The 22,723-nt window shown below is 35.3% G+C and overlaps 2 protein-coding genes across 2 annotated transcripts in view; one reads left to right on the top strand and one right to left on the bottom strand.

The window, feature by feature from the left end:
- ScsbetaG (Succinyl-coenzyme A synthetase beta subunit, GDP-forming) overlaps positions 1-12,383 on the top strand; it is a 43,280-nt gene extending 30,897 nt beyond the window's left edge. The window contains exons 8-11 of the mRNA XM_035352567.2: positions 60-221; positions 9,156-9,298; positions 10,095-10,215; positions 11,393-12,383. Of these exons, the coding sequence (XP_035208458.1) occupies positions 60-221; positions 9,156-9,298; positions 10,095-10,215; positions 11,393-11,502 (536 nt within the window). The 3' untranslated portion in view covers positions 11,503-12,383. The remainder of the gene's footprint in view (positions 1-59; positions 222-9,155; positions 9,299-10,094; positions 10,216-11,392) is intronic.
- An 8,186-nt stretch (positions 12,384-20,569) lies between these two features.
- Tbc1d22 (TBC1 domain family member 22) overlaps positions 20,570-22,723 on the bottom strand; it is a 48,020-nt gene continuing 45,866 nt past the window's right edge. Inside the window, exons 12-13 of the mRNA XM_035352564.2 lie at positions 22,249-22,344; positions 20,570-21,039 (exon numbers count right to left, since the gene is read on the bottom strand). Of these exons, the coding sequence (XP_035208455.1) occupies positions 20,902-21,039; positions 22,249-22,344 (234 nt within the window). The 3' untranslated portion in view covers positions 20,570-20,901. The remainder of the gene's footprint in view (positions 21,040-22,248; positions 22,345-22,723) is intronic.

The following is a 22,723-nucleotide window of genomic DNA, read 5'->3' as shown; positions in this document are numbered from 1 at the left end:
ATATCTGTTTTTTTTTGCAGAGTTTAGTAACAGATGATGCATATTTGTTTTGCTTTTAGTTATTTGTTTTGATGCCAAATTTAACTTCGACGACAATGCTGAATTCAGGCAAAAGAGCATATTTGCTTTAGATGATCATTCAGAAAGTGATCCTAGGGAAGTGGATGCTGCAAAATATCACTTAAATTACATTGGAATGGATGGGAACATAGCATGCATGGGTAAATATGTGAATCCCATCATTTGTAGCTTTTGTGTTTATGAATTATTTTAATGATATTTATTTGTTTTTATGTTATTGTTAAGATGCATAGTATTTAAAAAATGTTTTAAAATTACCACCACTAAATTCTTGAACAATTCTTTTAACACCAGTGAGTCAGTGTTCAGAAATACCTGAAAGCTACCAGAAAATGTAACTTTAAAATATTCTTCTGATGTCCATTTTTTTTAGTACAAAGGGACTTTGTCACTGAAGGACTATTGTTTTCATTTTGAGATTTCGTGTTGAATCACTTCAAACTGTTGCAACCAAATGTTAAGAGTCCTGAATTATATTTGAAGAAATTAAATAACGGAAAATCTGCATAAATATATGTATTGTGATAAAACAACGGTACATAGAGCCATCGAATTTTGAATGACTTAATCCTCCTACGAATATGGGCATGTGGAAGACCAAATTTGAAATTTGGAATTTGTTTTATTATCGATTTCATATTTTGTAAAACTTTAACGAATTTTTGAGTAACAAACTCAACAATTTAAAAGCGAGCAATGGCAACACTCTATGGGGGTGGGAACCTTTTTATCTCCAGTGCATGGAACTGTGTATTGGAAATTCTAAAGATAGGCTCATTTAAAATTATTTTGTGACATTTGTATTGAACTGAATTTTATGGTTTATGTGCAAATAATATGATATTTAATAAATAAAGGTAATGCGCAAAACATTAAAAAATTGCTCCTTTAGACATAATTTTAAATTGGAAATTTTCAGTTTTTATATATATATATATATATATTATTATGCAGGCATTTTTTGTTTCATATGCTTGTACTCATACTTTAAAATCTGCATCAAAACATAGTATGTGTGAGAATTACATGTAATCGGTTTAGTTTGCTTTGATAGTATATTTTTTTTCTTTCATGTGGTATGATAATCCACTTTTAATTTATATTTTAAATAATTTAATATTACATTAATTTTTAAATTTCTGTTATTTACTTAGAATTGCTGTTATTTTGTTAGTTTTGTATTATGTTTAATGTTTATTCTGTAACCTTTTTTTTTTTTTTTTTTTTTTTTTCATTTTATCAGATAATAATAAATTGAAAAAGTTTATAAGAAATGCTGTTATACTAATTAATCTGATAGTTAAATGTTGCTGAAATAGGTTTTGAATGGTAGGGGACTGATTATTATCTCTCTTCGTGACCACTGTCAGATAGTATCTTAGTGAATGTCATAATTGCACCTTTGCTTCCACTATGTCCTTGAAGTGACAAGTGATTCTGGAAGTTGAAGTGAGGTCTGTAACATAGAAACTAAATGTCATACTACTAAACATCAAGTGCACTTTGGCCTTTGCTTCCAATATTTGAATTTGCTTCCAATATCAGGTGCAAGCACTGATTGTTTACCAAGCCATATGTGAGCTAAATAAGAATGATGTATAACACATAATACATGTGGATTTATTATATTAACTGCCATTATTAGGATGTTTTCGTGCCATCACTGCATAAAAGTTAATTGCAACGAAGTTAAATATTTAAAAATTTATTTCTGAATTCACAAAGACTACATTTCCTAGGCATGACTCTATGACGTCAATGTCTTCTCATTGTGTATTGATTGCCTGGACTCTTGTTGATCAAGTTATATTTGGCACTTGATGGGATATCCTTAAGCCCAATTAAGATTGTCTCTGGTCTTGCCCACCTGCTACTCCATATTTGTTATGCTATACATAGGATACTATGAACTATATGCATGTATTGGAGGTGTTAATGCAACAAAAATCATCATAGTATTGGTAAATTTGCAGGATTAATTTTGAAGTTTTAAACATAGAACCTTACCTTCAGCTATAGAAGTGCAAATGGTGATAGAAGCATGTACTTGGGCAATAACAATGAGAGGAAGGATCTCAAGCTACTGGTGCCATCTTTTGATGAAAAATGAAAACAACTGTGAAGTAATTTCCTTAAAAAGTGAGGATAAAGGTGGGCTGTAATTGGGACTGCTAACTAGAACTTAAAGATTTTCCCAATGCCAATCCATCTTTACCCTCAGGCTTTAAGAAAATTATTTCATAGTTGTTTTCATTTTTCATCAATACATGACACGAAAGTGATTCTGCATTAAAAAAACTTTCAATATAGTCCTGCAAATTTATGAATATTATACTGATTCTTGTTGCCTTAACACTTCCAGTAATCATTATTTAGCATTTTAGTTTAATTCAATATGTGCATGTATTCCATATTGAGCAACACTTGTATTTAAACTGAAAACTGTAATACAACATATTAGTTTTTCCCAATTTTGTAACTCTATTAACTGAATAAAAGCTAACTCCCTTTTTCTAAAATTATATTTTCTTATTCATATAAATTGCACATTCTAATTTATATCACATCTGGATGATTCTGTTTTTATTTTCTTGTATGTTTATTTGAAAATTGTTGCATTTTTCTTTTCTGACACCAGTTGTTACGTTATTTTCTTCCTTCACATTCGTATGGGGTTCGTAGATTTGGAGTGAATAATGACGACACTTGATGAAGTATTGAAACACGCTTTATTTAGCCAATATTAATTAGGGGAGCTCCAAAATACTTTTACAGTCGTCGAAGATCTACTATAAACACACTGACGCGATCAGCAACACAGCCAGGTTATCAGACTATCACAGTGGAGACAGCTTCATGGCAAAGCACCAGAGTACAGCTTCTGATTCTGCTTGGTCGTTCTCGGAACTCCACATATGCTCGAAACTCTCCACGCTACAACTCGCGATGCACTCGATGATACACAAGAGTATAGCTCTCGACTCAGTGCAGCCTAAGACAAAACTCGACGATGCACTAATTCGCAATACACTACAAGACTCTCGATGCACTCGACAACCAACTTGGTGCTAAACTTCGAGAAACTCACTCAATGACTGACTATCAGCTCACTAGATGAGGCACACACTAACTATCTGCAGACCAGCAGGGTTTATATAGCTTTCAGCTTGTGTTCAAGAATATTCTGGGCTAAACTGGTAAGAATTCATTCCAGAGGGTTCTCCATGTGTCCATGGCATATCGCCAAATTTCACCAAATGGGCGATTTCTCACTAAATGTGGCAACCCTGCCTTCCCCTGCCATTTTATGGCAAAAGTGCTTTGCGGAGAAGCCATCTTGCTGCACCTGTAGGTTTCATAACATTGCCCCCTCCCAAGGGCTGCACGTTCCGGACAGTACAATCCTTGGTCAGAAGCATAACTCGATACAAACAAAAGGCAATAGAACCAACAAATAACATAACTAAAGAAACAGATATTTGCACTACATACAAACTTTACACAGACACGAAGTAAGAAAACTCATGCACAAGGATTATGGGTATCCCTAAGAATGAGAAGCACTAAGTACTATGGCCATAGTGTGGGGCTAATCTGTCATAATGAACGACTTTGGAATTGGGGGGGGGATTTACAGATCCGTATCACAACATCATTCAATCTGTTGAGGACTGTATAGGGACCCTCCCAATGCTACTGCAGTTTGGGAGAAATGCCCTTACGACGACTTGGATTCCACAGCCAAACCTTGTCGTTTTCCTGGAATTGATGATTGGTGGCTCCTGCATCGTATCTCTTCTTCATTCTATCCTTCAAGGTGTTCATCCGCTCTCGAGAAAACCTGTCTACTGTTTCCAACCGGGCCTGGAGTTCTTGCACGTATTCTTCAAGCGAGGAATGTACATTTGGAAGGCGGCCGAAGAGCAGGTCACTTGGCAATCGGAGATCACGACCGAAGAGCATCTGTGATGGAGAATAGCCGGTGCTTTCGTGGATGGCACTAAGGTAAGCAAGCAGGAACATGGGTAGCTTGCAATTTCAGTCTTCTTGGTTTTGGGAAACCATGAGCGAGAGGTGGTTCAGGATTGTACTGTTAAACCTCTTCACCATGCCATCAGACAGTGGATGTAACGAGGTTGTCTGCGTTTTCTTGATTTCCAACAAGTCGCAGAGTCCCTTGAACACAGCCGAAGTGAAGTTCTTGCCTTGGTCGGAATGAATCTGGAGGGGGGTCCCAAATCTGGACACCCAATTCTGTAACAGAACTTCAGCTGTCGTGATAGCTTCTTGATCTGGAACTGGGTACTTCGTAAAGTAATCCATTATAATAAGGATGTATTTGTTGCTGTCAGTGGTCCGAGGAAAAGGTCCAAGTATGTCGAGGGCAATTCGCTCGAAAGGCACTCTTACATTGTATCGCTGCAGCCGTCCTCGGCTACGTCCCTTCAGACCTTTCCTGGCTGCACAAGCATCACAAGATTGGCAGCACTTCTCAACATCGTTTCTCGCCAAACTCCAGAAGAAGCGCTCTCGGACCTTGTTTAGTGTCTTCATGCAGCCGAAATACCCTCCTGTTGAGCTGCTGTGTATTTCCTTCAGAACATCAGGTATTCGGTTTCGAGGAAGCAGCAGCTGCCATCTGTTATTAGTTCCATCGTCGCTTTCCCATAGTCGATATAAGACTCCATTTCGGAAGTGGAGTGAATCCCAGAGAGCCTAGTACCTTTTAGTTGCAGTACTGAAAATGGAAATGTCCTGCTACTTCGGTTTTGTACTGGAAGATTCCTTCAGTTCTATTATTGGCCTAATGTCAGGATCCGCTGATTGGTCTTCTTTAACATTTTCATCACTCCATGGATCTGAATCAGTTGATGTTGAAGATGTTACTTGCCGGATACTCGGATTCGCCAATCCGTACTTAGCCTCAGCTTTTGAACAATGCCTGCAGTGTGCAGGACAAGGCTTCCTGGATAAAGCATCCGTATTTCCATGGGAGGAGCCTCTACGATGTTTTATCTCAAAGTCATATTCCTGGAGTCTTTGAACCCATATGGCTATTTATCCTTTGGGATTTTTGAAGAAATCTTCTATGGCCTTTATGATAGCAAGCAATTCTTTACGGGTGACGCAATAATTCCTTTCCAGTTTGGACAAGCACTTACTCCATAAGGCTATTATTGGCTCTTGACCATTAATCATTTGAGAAAGGACAGCTCCCACACTTTCATTGTTCGCATCTGTGCCCAATATAAATTCTTTGTCTGTCTGGGGATATGCGAGCACAGGCGTAGATGTTAATGCTGCCTTGAGTCCACACGAATTTTTGTTTACTTTCTGTTAATTTATGCAGAGGCCTTGCAATGTTGGAGAACCCCTTCACGAATCTTCTGTAATAAGTACAGAGTCCCAGGAAGCTCCGTAGTTGATGAATATTCACAGGGTGTTCCCAGTCCTGAACTGCCAATACCTTTGCTGGATCTACGCGGATACCTTCGGCAGAAACGACGTGCCCGAGATAGGTAACTTCAGTGCAAAACAACTTGCATTTTGAAGGACTCAGTTTAAGGTTGGCATCTCTCAATTTCTGAAACACCTTCCTGATATTTTCTAGATGTTCCTCGAAAGTACGGCCCACTATAATAATGTTGTCTAGGTAGACCAGACAGGATTTGTAAGATAGACCACAAAGCACTGTCTCCATCAGGCGTTCAAATGTTGCAAGGGCGTTACAGAGTCCAAAAGGCATAACTTTAAATTGCCAGAGTCCTTGACCAGTAGTGAATGCAGTTTTCTCTCTATCATCGGGATGAATTTCCATTTGCCAGTATCTACTCTTGAGGTCCAGAGTGGAAAACCACTTGTGTCCTGATATGTTGTCTAGAGTATCGTCAATCCTGGGAAGAGGGTAGCTGTCTTTCTTAGTGACATTATTTAATCTCCAGTAGTCGACACAAAATCTTGTCGAGCCATCTTTCTTCCAGACGAGAACTATAGGAGATGCCCATGGACTTGTGAATGGTTCGATAATATCATTTTCTTGCATCTCCTTCAGAAGATTTCAACCTCTTCCTGTTTTGTGAATGGTAAACATCCGAGATGCTGCTTTATCGGAGAGTGATCCCTCGTATCAATTCGATGTTGCATCAGTTTTGTGCGACCAACATCTCTGAATGACCTAGAAAATAGATCTTCAAATTCTTTAATTGTTTTCTCTGCCGCACGTCTTTGTTCATGGGTTAAATTTGCACTCTGCAGAAGTTCTTCCATTAATTTCCTAGTTGCTTCAGTTGGAATTTCAAGTGGGGCTTTGTAAACACAAGTAACTGGAGTGCATGCTGCTAGCACTTCACCTCTTTGGATGTTTCTCGGTCTGTGGCTAACATTCGCCACTCTCACAGGGATGAAATCTTTCAAAAGGTCTACTAATGAGGAGGCCACTAATATCCCTCTTAAGCTATTTTCAGAGTATTCAATTAGTCCAAATCTGCTGAGGCTGTTCTTTTCTATGGATCCAGCTATTAATCCAGCTATTAATAATTCTGTCATCGGAGGGATGGTGACATCTGTTTTTGTGTTACTTGGTGAGCTGAGGGAATGCCGCTCTTTTTTTCAAACACAGTTATATCTTCTTTTGCAGAGCATATTTCGTTACATTTAAAGTCCAATGTAAAGTCTTACTTCCGCAAAAAGTCCAGTCCGAGTATTAATTTGTCCGTGATGTTAGCGACGAGAGCTAAGTGCTGGTAGGTCTCATTTCCGAAGGTAATAATGATGTTAATTTTACCTTCAATGGGAATCTTATCACCTGTCACTGTTTGTAAAGTCACACAGGGCAGAGTCCAGCGCAATGTTTCGCTCAATTTTCGAGCTACATCTGTTCTCACGATGGTTACATTTGCTCCTGTATCTATGATCATCTTACAAGGATGCTTATTCACGTATTGTTAGATGAACAGTCCATTATCTCCGCTGCTCATTGAAGAGATTTGAAGAACTTTCAGAGGGGCTGCATCTTTGCCTGGCAACCTCCGCCCCGTGAGATTGACACACTTTAGTTCCCCTGGTTTTGTTTCATGGGAGCTCTCTTCCAGTTTTGATTAACATGAGAGTTCCTGCTGAGATGTCCTTCCAATGTGCTGTTCCAGCACTTGACGATTTTCTTCCCACTATTATTTTTATTAGGTCTTCTTAACACCTCCCGAATCTCTTTTATTTCTTTTTTAGTTTCGAGATATCAAAATTTGGATCTTCTATTTGAGCCTCTCTAATAGGATGGCGATTTCTTCGAGTCGCTTGTTGAGCCGACTCGAACTTCACCAAGGCAGATTTCAGGTCTATTAGATCTGCCAATCTGAGAGCTTTCTGAATTTCAGTATCCTTAATGGCATCGATGAAATGCATCAAGACCAGATTTTCTCGGATATCAGGTGGACAGTCCGGATATGCTTGATGCGCCAACCTCTCGGTGTCAGTCGCCAGTTCTTGAAATTTTTCTGTGATTTTCTGCTGGCGAGATTTCAACTGCAGATGGCTACAGTCCTTTGCACACTTTTCCCCTAATCTCATTTTCAGCGCATTTGAGAAGGCGTTGAAGTTTGAAATCTGGTCTTCGGAGAAGACCCCTAAGATGTCTGCAGCATCTCCTTGGAGTGATGCAGCCAACTAGGAAGCCTTCATGTGGGAATTCCACTTGTTATTTTCCGCCACAATGGAAAACTGGGTCTGATATACACTCTATGATGATTTTCCATTGTATGTGCTTGGTTTGATTACCATATGAGAGTACACTGGGGAAACCTTGAAATTTTCAGCTTTGTTCTTGGGCTCAGTCCGGTTTTCATTCCAAACATCTACTTCTTTCCGGAATTTTCTCAATTTTTCTTCAAGTCGTTCTTCCACAGCTGCTATTTTTGCTCCGGTATCTTCTTTAAGCTCCACGATCTTGCTTTTACTCTTTTCTTGTTCCATTTCCATCTCTTCGATTTTCTCTTGCATCTTTTCTTGAATGGCTTTTATTTCGCTCTTGATCTCAGCCTTTATCTCCTCCTCTCCGACTTTCATCGCTTCTTGTCCAGCTTTCATCTCTTCCTGTCCGACTTCCATCTTTTCTTGGAATGCAGCAAAGGCAGTCAAGAGCTGTCTTAATTGTTCTTCCATCGCTCTTGTCACTGGCATTCACCCTCAAATCCCACTTCTGACACCAGTTGTTGTGTTTTTCTTTTCTGACAACAGTTGTTACTTTATTTTCTTCCTTCACGTTCGTACGGGGTTTATAGATTTGGAGTGAATAACGACACTTGATGAAGTATCAAAACGCACTTTATATAGCCAATATTAATTAGGACAGCTCCAAAACACTTTTACAGTCGTCAAAGATCTACTATAAACGCACTGACACGATCAGCGTCACAGCTTCCAGGTTATCAGGCTATCACAGTGAAGACAGCTTCACAGCAAAGCACCACAGCATAGCTCCTGACTCTGCTTGGTCGTTCTCAGAACTCCACGAACTCTCCACGCAATGCACTGGACGATACACAAAAGTATAGCTCTCAATTCAGCACACTCTAAGACAAAATTCAACAATGCACTAATTCGCGGTGCACTGAAAGACTCTCTCGATGCAGTCGACGACCAACTCGGCGCTAGACTTCGAAAAACTCACTCACGACTGACTATCAGCTCGCTAGACGAGGCACACACAAATTGACTGCGGGCCAGCAGAGATTTATATAGCTTTCGGCTTGTGTTCGAGAACATTCTGTGCTAAACCATTAAGAATTTGTTCCAGAAGGTTCTCCATCTGTCCATGGTATATCGATAATTTTGTCGCCAAGTGGACAATTCCTTGCCAAATATGGTAACCCTGCCTTCCCTTGCCATTTTATGGCAACCCTAAAACTGCTTTGTGGGGAAGCCATCTTACCACACCTGTATATTTCTTAATATATTACATTTATTTAATAAAACTTGTTTTCATTTCTTTCAAATTCTTAAATGCTTTCATTATTTCATATAAATAGTCATTTAAGGAAAGTAGTAATGCACAGTATAATTCAGTTTTTTCTCCCTAGTTAATGGAGCAGGTCTTGCCATGGCAACTATGGATATCATTCATATGTATGGAGGAAATCCAGCCAATTTTCTTGATGTTGGTGGTATGGTACAAGAGGAACAGGTGTACCAGGCTTTCCGAATTCTTACTTCTGATGAAAATGTGAGTACAGACATATTTCATAATTTTTCTGGTAAATAAAGTGAATTTTCGGTATTTTACAATGAATTACAATTATGTTTTAGTCATTTATTATAAAAACTATTTGAATGTGAATATTTATTTATTTAATGAAAAATTATCTTTTACAATAATAGTTCGACCGTCAATGTGCATCGATTTCTAGTAGCAGTCTGTCATAAGGAACAACTGTCATAAGGTTATGCAATCTGTCATCTTCAGGAACAAATATTCTGCTTATTCGGTGTATTCATCTTAAATATATAACAAGCATTGCTTCCTTTCCCTTTGATATTGCTTAGTGATGACACTATATGCCATTATTTGTATACTTATATGAAAGGCAATGTAAGCAAAGTATATGTACAGATTTTTTCCATCATCAGCTTGTCTCACAAATAACCTAGAGTTTTTCCTAAATTTAAACTGTTAGGTTTACTTTGCTTACAGTAAATAAAACATAGTAAAACATTTAATGTTATAATTAAAAATATCTTTCAACTGTAGCAAAAATATGAAATTCTGAAGTTTGTAATGTTTTGAATAATTAATGTTACTAATGTATTAACACAAAATATATTGAAGTTTTTTTTATATTCATTTATGTTTACATATGAAAATTACAATATAAATTATATCATTATTAGATATCTTTGAAGTACTGCTAAAATGCATCAGTTTAGATCTGTTGTGTTAACTGGAATTTTCTCATAAAACACAAATGAATATTGGCGTTCAGAAATAAAAGATTGATAATAATGTTTATGTTTTTGTACAGGTGAAAGCTGTTTTAGTGAACATTTTTGGTGGGATAGTAAATTGTGCAATTATTGCCAGAGGAATCACCAATGCATGTAGAAGTATTCAGCTTAAAGTGCCTTTAGTTGTAAGATTAGAAGGTAATATTGTAGTTATTATTGTTCTTAAAACTTAAATGTTCTTATAAAGATAAGCATTTGACGTGTATCGGAAATGTCTGTTCTTTCATCCAGTGCTACCGAAAAATAGCAGGAACTATTGATTAAGTTTTCTAATTTATTAGTGACATGCATGCTAATCTCATTTTTTCACCAGTGGTATTTTCGTGTCTCACGTGTACGAATGATACTTTTCTTCATGCATGGAAAGATAATGGCGCTTCAAGTTATATTCTTTACACACAGCTATGATTTGTAAACATTCCAAACACTGTGGTTTACCATTCTTGTTCAGAATAAATAAATAATCTATCTCCCAACGATCTTGAAATTCTCGATTTTAGAGGTGTATTTTTCTTTTATTAGTAGCACTCATATTCAATAATTATTTTAATTAATAAATAAATATGAAATTAAGTTAATAATATTATAACACAGTCATCCCTCACCAAATTCTAGACAAGACTGCACTCGCATGATTGCATGAATCAACCAAATAGTGCAGGGTAGTGTGTGCATCACGTGCGCCAACCATAGATAAACAAGAACCAACCACAAATATAATATGTGGCGCCAAACGTTGAGCCAACCATCATCAGACATTAAACGGATTGCTACTGTATTCAGCCAGGTTAAATGAAGTTACGCAAACTAAATAGTATCTACTTTAAATTCAAATTAGATTTAAATTTTCACATAGTAAAATAATAATAATTTAGTAACAAATTTATTTATAGTAAAATGTACTCGCGGGCTGTAAAAATAATTTGGTGGGCTGGATACTGTCCGCGGGCCGCCAGTTGGACAGCACTGATTTACAGAAATATTGTTTTTGCATCATAATTAAAAATTCAACATGTGGTAAAAGATTGATGCCCAGATGAAAAATGTTTCTATGTAACAAGCAGTGACATTTATGAAGTGGAGATCTCAGCTAAACTTTGGGAGCTACTCATCTTAAGACACTATTTTTACCATATTTTAAAAAAATAATTAATGAATTGTGGTGCCCCTTGCAACTGCAACTTCTCTAATCCCATAAAACTGTTTTCATAGAAAGTTCACATGAAATTAGTGATGAAAATTGACTAATTATTGCAATATAAGGTACTCCTAAAGAGAAGAAAGAAAAGTGAATTAACAATATTTTTCTTTTCAGGAACAAATGTTGAAGAAGCTAAAGCTATACTTGCTAACAGTGGGCTTCCTATTGTTACAGCCGTGGATCTTGATGATGCTGCCAAAAAGGCTGTTGCTAGTCTTAAATAAATACTGTTGCTAGTCATATCAATAAATAATGTACTTGCAGTCTAAATCTATTTTTAGAATATTTATACACGTACATATATTTAGTTAAATTTTATATTTCAGTTTTCTTTTAATGTTTCAGATTCACTAATATTGTCAGTATTTACATTCCTTGATAGAATGTCCTAGAAATTCTGCATACATACTTTCAATAATACTAACAAAAAATATATTGTTGACATTATAAACCACAAATGTGCACTTTTTATTATTTTCATTTACATGCATTTATTATTTTGGTGTTTCACGCATGATCACTGTGTATCCCAGTAGATGCTTTCTATGCAATAATTCTCATATATTCATTTATCTCATATACAATAGTTTTCTTAAAATCAAACACATTGCAAATCGTTACCTTATTTTCCTCAAATGAGTTGGTTTTGCAATAGTGTGAATGATGTGTCTTTTCTTATTGTTGAGATTTGAATGTGCAGACAGTATGTGTATGATGTAAAATGTGTGTGTATGTAGACTAAGTTATTTTTATAAAAGAAAGTGACTAGTACTTAATTTCTTGACAATCTGTTAAAAAAAATTGCAATTTAAATAATGTTATACCACTTAATGTTATCAATGCACAAACTCATGGCCTCTGTAATTTGTATAAAATGTGTATGCCAAAAAACTACTGTACTTAATGTTGTACTTCAGTATGAATGAGTATATAAATATGTATGGTTACATATTATTTTTATTCATAAATAGGCAAATTTTTGTTCTTAATATTTCTTCTGGGTGCTTTATAAGAGTCAGAAGCTATGCTATATAAATGTTAAATTTTATAATGTTGTAACTGTCTGAAGTATTTTTTATTTTATGAAATAAAAATATTCTTTATATGTTTCTTGTTTTTTAGTGCCTTAACATCATAACTAAAAATAAATTAGGAGAATGAAATTATTGAGTTTGATTCTTATGTAACATAAATTGACATTTCATTTTTCAATTTAATAATCGCAGGCTGTTATATTGATTAAAAAATTTTTAATGCCTCTAGGATTTTTATAAAACAATAAACTGACTTCTTGTAAAAGTTTGTTCAAAATGCCATATTTTATACCTGGTTTTTATAGGATTTTTAGACCGGCAAAGGAGGGTACTTCTTTGCCTTAGCTTTATGCTGAACCTACTCGAGAAGAAAGGCTTTAATTAACAATTCCTGGAGACAGCTGCTGACACACTCATGGTACCACAGTACAGGTTTTGGTAATGCTTGGTGATAGGAAGAACCAAACGGCTCTGGCTCAGTTTACTTCAGGACCATCAGATATTCCTGTGGTATTAAAACCTTTCCTACCTGTACCAAATGTAAAAAACCATGAAGCTAACTGCGCAACATTTACTTATTCGTGTTGCTTTGCTGAAGAAATCTAGTTACATGTTAGAAGTTATGAAGGTAAATGAACTTATGGATCTGATCTGATTAGTAAGAAGAATATAGGATTTAATTTTAATAGAAACTATGTCAGATATAATATTGTCAAATATCAGCTTTAGCCCTAACTTAACACAGCTTCATATAGATTGTGATCTATTGCAGAGTGATGAGTTTATTTATCTATAAAAATGAAATTTTATTCCTTCTGAACATTTTGTTGAATTATTTGTTTTAACTAGGTGCATAACTTGTTTTCAAGTTTTAGTTTGCACTTTCAAATTCAGCCTTTTGATTGACCGTGGTTTACGTTTCCGTGAATAATTCTGAGATCATACCATATTCCATAAAACTTCTTCGGTAAATTTACTGGTGAATTCCCGACCATCGTCACTTTGGAAATATTGTCAACACATCCAATAGATGGCAAGCAATTTTATACACTTGTTTTAATTTTAAAGATGTTAATTAGTCTTGGTAAATTACTGTAAATCCATAATCTTTGTCCTCTTGTGACTGCAGGTCAATGAAATCAGATTTTTGAATTGAATTCATTTCTTTTAAATGATTTAGCAATGTGATTTTTTCTGGAATGCTTTATCTTTTAAACAAGATTTGTAAAAACTTAAATGGATCATTTTTACTGTAATGTTCTTATACTTTGCCTTAATTTCTTTTATCATTGTTTATTTCTCTTTATCTGATTGCAATACAAATCTTATATATCGCACTTTTATAGAATAGAATTTTTAAAACTTTTTAACATTTTTTAACGAATATTATGAGTTTTACACTTCCAGTTCTTACAATATTGTATTTAGATGGTTGTCATTAATTCCCTTGAAATCTTTTATTTTAAAAATTATGTCTAGCTTCATTAGGACACAATGGTAAAATGCTTATCACCACCCATCTCTCCAGTCGTTTGTGAGATGTTACCAACTAACTACCCTTGGCTTAAGAAGTGTAAATGCTGCCAGAAAACGGTGTTTCTTTTCATAACCATCCACTTCCAATGCAAAGTCTCTCGCAAGTCTAATTAACTATTGTGCTTTTTCTTAATTTTAAAAATGTTAAATTATTTATTTCATATATTTTTATACTTATATATTTTAAAGCCAAGTAAATACAGGATGTTCATGTAAATGTATACAATTAATAAATATTGTAGTTTCTTATGAAATTACACTTCAAAAATTCAACTTGCGTGAAATTCAGGTTATGAAAGGTTTACACAGGGCAGAGGCCAGAGCCAGTGCAAACAGTGTGTCTGCTTCTGCTGGCATTTTTTTTTTTTTTCCCTTTACTTTAAATGAAGCACTGAACAGCAAAATTTTTAGACTTTAAAGGAGGCACTAGGCAGCATAATTTTTAGAATTTATTGAGACACTGGGCAACACAATTTTGAATCTGCAGAGATTGCACTAGGCAGCAAAATGTCTATTGGGCTTGAGTTTACAGAACACATTGCTTACACATCTTGGGGGGGGGTTACTATATTAGAGATACGTTGCTCTGTGTGGCAGAATGTATATTAGCCTTGTGTTTACAGAACACATTGCTTACATATCTTGGGGGTGGTTACTACATTGTAGATGTGAAATTATCATTACCGATATTTCTTCCAGTACTTGGGGAAAATCATTTATAAACTTCATAATGTCTTTAAAACGGAATTTTTGAGCAAATCTTTTCTAATTATGAATGTAATTTTATATACATATTTTTCTCAGCACATTATAGATGGATCTTTAAAGATCTATTCATGTTTAACAAAAATATTATCTATTACATGCTTCTTGATAAGTGAACAGTTTCAAACTGCTTGATTTACACATTACATTATTATAAAATTTATTTATAAGGAATAAATGTTATAAACTTTGAGAAGTATACAGAGTGATCAGAGTAATCACTGTTACAGTTCTAGATATAAGTACCTCTAAATTTGAAATTAAAATGTTTAGGCAGTTTTAGAAAAAGTCATGTAATTTGAACCTAGAAACTAAAACTCTGGAAATTTAAAGAACTCGAACTTTGCTTGTGAATATTTTGATACCTCTTGCAATTTTCATATTAAACAGCTTGTGGCAACTCAAGGTAGTGATGGATGTTTGGTGCCATTGCTAGTTTTGGAGACTTGTCGGTCTCATGGCACCATCTACATCTAGTAATGAGAACCAACTGCTCTTGGTCTATGTAGCTAAGAGCTGTTAATAGAGATGTTGCTGATAGATGGCACCTGTAAAATGCTGTTCTTGCTTGTTGCCATGGTTAGTATACAGGACCTTTTGGACTGCAACACTGTGACAATGACTTGGCTGTCTCAGCACAAATAATTTGGTCTGATGTCTTTTTTGTGTGGTGAGCATAGTTGCTAGAAAGCTGTGTGGGAGGGGTGGCAGCAGAGTAGCCAATCTTTTCCTGGGACACAAGCAATTTTAAGCAATGTTTTTTTTTTTCTGCACGGCAAGCACAACGATCGTAATTTTATACTTTGCCAAATAGCAATAATCTGGAAATCCGATATCTCCAATGGTGTATGGAAGATAAATAATGTTTTGTGCATTTGTGACCTTTGTCAAGAGCTACCTCTACATTCCTTCCATTCTTGATCATCAGTTCCAAAGAGATGAATGCATCAATAAATTTTTATTTTGTTAGGTTAAGATTTTGTATGTTAAAAGTGAAAACAATTACTTTCTTTGAGGAGTGGAGATGGAATCCTTTATTTTAAATTGTACATAATGCAGCGGCTATAATTTGCAACGAGCAAAGAAATTCAAAGATCGCAGTTGTGACGAATAAAAAATTTATTTTGTACATATTTCTAAAAACTGTACACTTTTTAAATGAGTGTACATCGCGTTACAAATTTTTTCTAATTATGCACACATGTAAAACCGATAAAGAGAATGATGTTAATAGTGATATGATGAAAAATGAAAATTAATTAAAATCTATGTGTTGTCTTTTACTCAAGTTCAAGCTGCTATGGAAAAGCTTGTCAGTTTTTTAATTCATAAGGAAAATAATAAAATTTATGACTGTATTTTACAGAGAAATTGAAAAAGTAAAAATATCTTTAAAAGCAAAAACTATTTGTTAAATTCATTAATTAAAAGATTAATGTTTTCTGTTAATCTGCATTGCTTTGTAATGCCAGAAATAAACTATATTATATACTGGTTTTAAAATGAAAAGCACTGTATACAAAACCAGTAATACAAAATTAAAATTATATCTTTTCTTATCTCTCTCTCTCTATATATATATATACCGTACAAAGTCCATAATCCGGACTTGTCGGGACTTCGGCGATTGCAGATTATAGATCATTAATTTAAAATCTGGTAAGATGGCATGCAGAAATTATACAATTGAAAATATGAAACCATAATTTATGAAATAAAGAGCAATTGTGATCGAAAGGGTATCAAAATTTACAAAAAAAAAGCTTAATATTTATTTTACTTTATTAAACATTTCTTTCAATGTAAGCTGTTTAAGTTGCTTCGTTTTTTGTGCTAAATGTGCATGCTCAAAGCATACCAAAAAAAACGTTTGTGGTTTTGAGGTCCGGGGATTATAGATCATTCCGGATAATGGATGTCCAGATTATAGACTTTGTACTGCATATATGTACAGGATGAGCCAAAAATTCAAAAAAAAAAAAAAAAAAAAAAAAAAAAAAGGGGGGGGGGAAGAAATTATGATAAAGAAGTGCAGTTTGCAAGAAAAGGCTCACAAAGAAGTTGGATTTTTTTAACAGCAAAATAAATTTAGCTCAAAATGTCACCGATAGAGGGTGCTGACATTGCGAGAGATTCAGCAGAATTATGCAAATTAATCTTGCAATAAAAATACATGATACAGAAGGATTTCTCATTTGCTTTCAGAATGTTATTACCTGAGCAAGTGTTGTTGGTGAAGTTCTATTTGATTGGAGAGTCAGCAACTGTTGCATTGCGAAGATTTCACATGGCGAAAGGACCGAAAGAATGGCCTCATAACATATTCTGGAATAATGAAGCATGTCAAACGGTTCGAAGAAACTGGCTCTTTGGAAGATCGACCATGAAGTGGAAGACCCTCGTTGGCAAAGGGCCGAATGACTGCGGTGGAAATCACTATGAATAATATAGTGGAGGAATCATCCATGGACAGTAGCAGTGCTTGCATAGCTGGAAGGATACTGGATCTCTATTCCTATTAATTGTAATCACTGCATGAGTTACAACCAGGAGACACAGCTATGATCCATTTGCCAAGTGGGCTATGGCAAGAACTGAAAGCAACTTTCAGTGGTTGTTCAACATTTTCTGGATGGATGAGGCAAACCTCACACTACATGGGGATGTCAACACCCAGAACACTTGATATGAACAACGTCAAATTCTTGTGAATACATGACGAAGTCACTGCATCCAGCCAAGTTGACAGTATGGTAAGGTTTCACCTCATCTTTCATTGTCGAACCATTCTTCTTACTTTTGAATTGTAGCACACCACACAAAAAGGCCTTTATTACAAACTGGGCAGGATATGCCAAAGCCTTAAACAACACCACACTACACATTCCAACAGTACACACAGGTGATGAGTTAGACGCATTGGTTACCAGCTTCACTACTGATCTGATAAATGCTTGATGCCAACAACACTCCTATCTCTCACAGGAAAAAAGCCACAGACCCTGAACTTAAAAAGCTCATCCAAAAAAGAAAAGCTGCCCGCAAGGAATGACAAAAGTACAGATATCCTGCGGATAAGACTGTATTAAATCGACTAAACCACCAGGTCAGGGCACTAACACGCACAATGCAACTGGGCCAACTATCTCTTTTCCCTTTCAGTGGAGAAAAGCTCTGTCTGGAAGGCGACTGCAAAATTACAGAGATGCTACACCAACATTCTGCCCTTAAATGGCCAACAACAAATTGCCACCACCGAAATTAAGAAAGTTGAGTCACTATGCTTCTCAATTCTGCACAAACAACATCTCCCACCCTCCAACAGAATACTTAGTTAACAGTACACTAACAGAATTCCTCACAAAGCTACGCACGAACAAGATTATTCCTGTCAAACCATCAGAGGTCAACAAGAGTCTTGGGCTGGACAAAATTTCAAACAAAATGATCAAAAGCATGGAGACCCTCATGCTATTAAAACTTGTTGCTATTATCAACGATATGCTTCACCTGGGCCACTATTCTACGCCATGGAAGACAGCCATCACAACCCCAGTCCCAAAGCCTGGAAAGCCACCTACAGAGCCAGCTTCTTACAGACTCATCAGCCTCTTATCTTCGCTAAGCAAGGTAGCTGAATACATCATTCTACAGAGAACTTTTGCCTATACTGAGCTAAACAACATCATCATCCCACAGCAGCATGGGTTTCGTAAGAAGCACTCTACAGTTCACCAGCTCTACAGAGTCACTGAGATGATATCACAAGGACTCCAAGACCGACAAACTACAAGTGCCATCTTCCTCGATGTAGCTAAAACCTTTGATCGGGTTTGGCTTGAGGGCCTCATGTACAAAATCATCACTCTGGGTTTCCCAGAGTACATCACAGCCATCACCTACTCCTATTTTAAGGATAGACACTTTATCATTTGTGTAAACAATTCACACTCTACCCCACGGGCTATCAAGGCTGGCGTCCCACCACAATCACCACACACCACCCTGGCAATGTACGCCGATGACATGGCAATTTTCTCAAAAAATGCATCTCCTGGCTCGGCTATACAAACACACATCCATACACTTGAGTCCCGGCTCAATGCCTGGAAAGTTAAGATCAACATCGATAAATCTGAGCCCATCTGGTTCACCAAAAGAACTACCATCGACAACAAAGACTGCATTAACATGTATGACACCCCTATTCAGTGGACTAAGCATGCTCAATACCTTGGAATTACTTTGGATAGGCGACTCACCTGGACCCCACACATTACACATATTATTGCCAAGTTCCGTGCCCGTAAACGAACACTTACCCCCTTAACTGGCTGGAAACTCAGTTCTCTCTACTGATAACAAATTGCTCATTTACAAGACCCTTTTGCGTCCCATACTCTCATATGCTTGTCCTATTTAGGGATACGCTAGTATCACAAATATTAAGAAACTTCAAACACTGCAAAATATTTTACTTAGACAAGCGGCGAACTGTCGATGGTTCATCAGAAACTCGGCAGTTCACCAAGAGCTTGAGATGCCAACGTTATTTGTTCATTTTGCTAACCTTGCCGAAAAATTCTACAAAAATATTCCAAATGTCAACAACAGCACTATTCCAGTGCTTAACTATGACTATAATACTGAAAGAAATAGTAAACGACCGTTTGCGGTCCTCAGGTACCTCGATCAGTAACTATCTTTTTAATTTATGCATTCACCTAATTGTCACAAATTAAATATATCCATACACTATCTCATACTGATTGTTTTCTGGTGTTGCTGTCTTTGCTGTAAATGTTTGACCTGTATATATTGTATATATTTTATTTTAATTTTCACTATGCTTTATATTCAATGTTACTTTATGTTACGTACTATTATTATGTTAACTACACACACGAGGACTCTCATATTCAGTGAACTTTAGGCACTTTTTTGTTTTTCTCTCTCTATGCCATTTGCTTATCATGCGTACTTCGTCATGGCCTGCACTGCAGCGATGTTTCCATTGGACTCTTTTACATACTCTCCCAGTTTTTATCACTGCTCTTAACTTTCATTTGCATCGAAATGTACCATAAACTGTTTGAAACTACAAAATTCGAAAGTCGGAAGCATTACGCCGGGATAGCAACTTCACACAGGTACCCATTTTTGCGAAACTCTTCGAGTTTGCCTGAGCCGACCATTCTTCTATGAAGAAGCGTGTTCCATATGTGGCTGGAAAATGTGCACAGTAACAGCTGAGTGTTATCTCACTCTTTTGCGTGACAAAGTTGTGCCCACATTCAAAGAGGTGTGTTATCTGTAATAAGCTTTATGCAGAATGGCACACCTCCACACTATGCCAATGCAGTAAAACGATTCCTATTCAGTATTTTGAAGACAGGGTGATCAGTCAAGATGGCAAGATTGCATGGCCTCCATGGTCACCCAACCTCACTCCGGTCGATTTCTGGTTGTGGGGCTATTTGAAATCACTTGTGTACTGTTTATCCCCTTCAACATTGACTGAACTTCTGTCATAAGGTTTTTGCTATTCATTCCAACATGTTACATTCAGCTGTAACAGGCGTTATGAAACACCTTAGTTACGCCATACAATGTTCTGGAGGCCATGTTGAACAATTGTAATTGAAAGAATAAATAAATGAAGCCGTACTGTTGTCCTGTTCATTGTGTTTTGGGTCATCAGCATCCTGTACCAGTGACATTTGAAAATTTTTTTGCTGCTAAAAAAATTGGATTTCCTTGAGAGCCCTTTCTTACAAACTGCACTTCTTCCATAATTTCTTCCTTTTTTATGAATTTTTAAAATTTTAACGAACTTTTGGCTCACCCAGTATATATTAATGCTTTTATAAATTAAACAGGATTAAGAAATTACAGATTTAACTCTTCTTGAGTGAGTGATGTTATATTGAAGAAAATTTTTCAGTGCTCATTAGAATCCAATTTAAAAACATATATTTACAAATACAAAAGTAATGATACAAAGGAATTTCAAATAAATGTTTATATGATCAATATTTTATATACAACTATACAATATATATATATATTTCACAATATTTATGAAAGAACATGACATCATGAGTATGTTTGATAACAGTTTGTTGTGATAATAGATTTTTTAGCTCTAAATTTCCAATTGTAATAAAACAGTTCTTTAAAAAAGAGATTCTGCAATATAAACAAATTTGTTTTACGTGCATATAATAAAAACATTTCACATTTTTATGAACATATCAGCATTTAAATCCTTCCAAACTGAAATCAAATTCAATTGTCTCTAGGTTGCAGATGATTTGGTGCATCATCAAACATATATTTCAGTCTATAAGCTTCGGCAACAAGGACACTAATTTCATTATCACCCCAGTGTAATGTTGGAAGATTCTGAAGAGTTAACATTAGACCCTAATGGAGATAAATGTCATAAATTAAAACAGAAATTACTAAAACTGAGAAAAGTTTATTAACATATTGTACGTTTATTACTTATTAGCATAAAAGAAGTTTGTAATACAGGGTTTGTTCCCTTTGGTAATTATTTTATGCAACACATATTATACAGTCAAAAGTCGTTAATTCGGACACCCATAATCCGGATCTCAAAGCTAAAAATGTTCTGCGCATGCGCCGCATTGACACATACACGGAAGACTTTTTATGACTGCACATATGCGTGTGCACAAGCGCAGAATACGTTTTCGCGTGCGTGTTTTATGTATAACGAACAGTATAAGCTAAAATTATCTAATTATCTATTTCAGTTAATGTTGATTATTGCATTGTTCCTTAATTTTCGAATTGGATCCGGCTTATTTTTTGCAGACTGTAAGAGCAATACTGTAAAAGTAAACTTGAACTTTCGATTATGTCAAATAGAATTTCCGATTCTGGAGCTCCCAAAGGATCGTACAAAATGAAAGTATGTTTCGATGTCCATCAAACAAAAAGTGGAATTGCTGCAAAAAATGGATGAAGACATGAAGAATGTGACAGAGAGGTTAGTGAAAACGAAAAAATTTCGATTGACAAGTTAGTTGGTATTCTCGGCACAGCAATTAACGGTACTTGAACAGCGAAACTTTGTAACTGAACAAAAAATTATGTCTGTTTATAGAATTGAAGAGAAAGTATTATCACATAAAACGAAGCAACTTAAACAACATACATTGAAAGAAATGTTTAATAAAGTAAATAAATAAATATTAAGCTTTTTTTTGTAAATTTTGATACCCTTTAGATCATAATTGTTCTTTATTTCATAAATTATGGTTTCATATTTTTAATTTTAGAATTTCTACGTGCCATCTTACGAGATTTAAACTGATGATCTATAATCCGGAATCGCCGAAGTCCCAACGAGTCCGGATTAACGACTTTTGACTGTAATACCTTTCTATCTTACATTTTTCTTAAGAGAGAATAAGTTAGTAAATAAGAACAGCAAATAACCATGAGCATATATTCTTTATGTAAAAGAACAAAAGAATTTTAAAACATTTTTACAAAAGAAAATTCTCTTTTCTATACTGATAAAATATTCCATTTCTTGGGTTTTCCACTTAAAAGATAATCTGTAAAATTATAGATACTGATTAAAAACATTGAGTTATTTACCTGAAAATCAGTTTCTTCACGTAATTTTGAAGACCAGTATTTTAGAAATGCTGCACAAACGTATAAATGGAAGTTACTAAAACCATTAGGCTCAGACTAAAAATATAAGAAAAGCATTTTAAGAATTTCAAATTAATGATAACACTTCAAATACTCATAATTCAAAATAAAAAAATGTTTTAAAACTGTTATGTTATATAAATACTTAAAATAGGTTTATAGACAGAATACCTACATAGTTATTGTTTAGAAAGTACAATCCTGACTATACATTATTAGAAAAACAAGTTAAACTTATTGGCATTAATTTCAAACAAAACTTTCAAGCCATAAACAACATGACCTAAATTAATTACTCCACATGTATATCTAATTTATACAGCAAAAGGGCAAAACAATAAATATACAAAAAACATATAATTTTTTTTAAGACTAAAAGAATAATAAGAATTAAAATAAAATTCTGATTAAAATT

The sequence above is a fragment of the Stegodyphus dumicola genome, chromosome 3 (assembly GCF_044657685.1).
Source record: "Stegodyphus dumicola isolate Sdum_Otavi_A_Nest chromosome 3, ASM4465768v1".
Taxonomy (NCBI): Eukaryota; Metazoa; Arthropoda; class Arachnida; order Araneae; family Eresidae; genus Stegodyphus; species Stegodyphus dumicola.
This window is presented reverse-complemented; position numbering and strand designations above follow the sequence as displayed.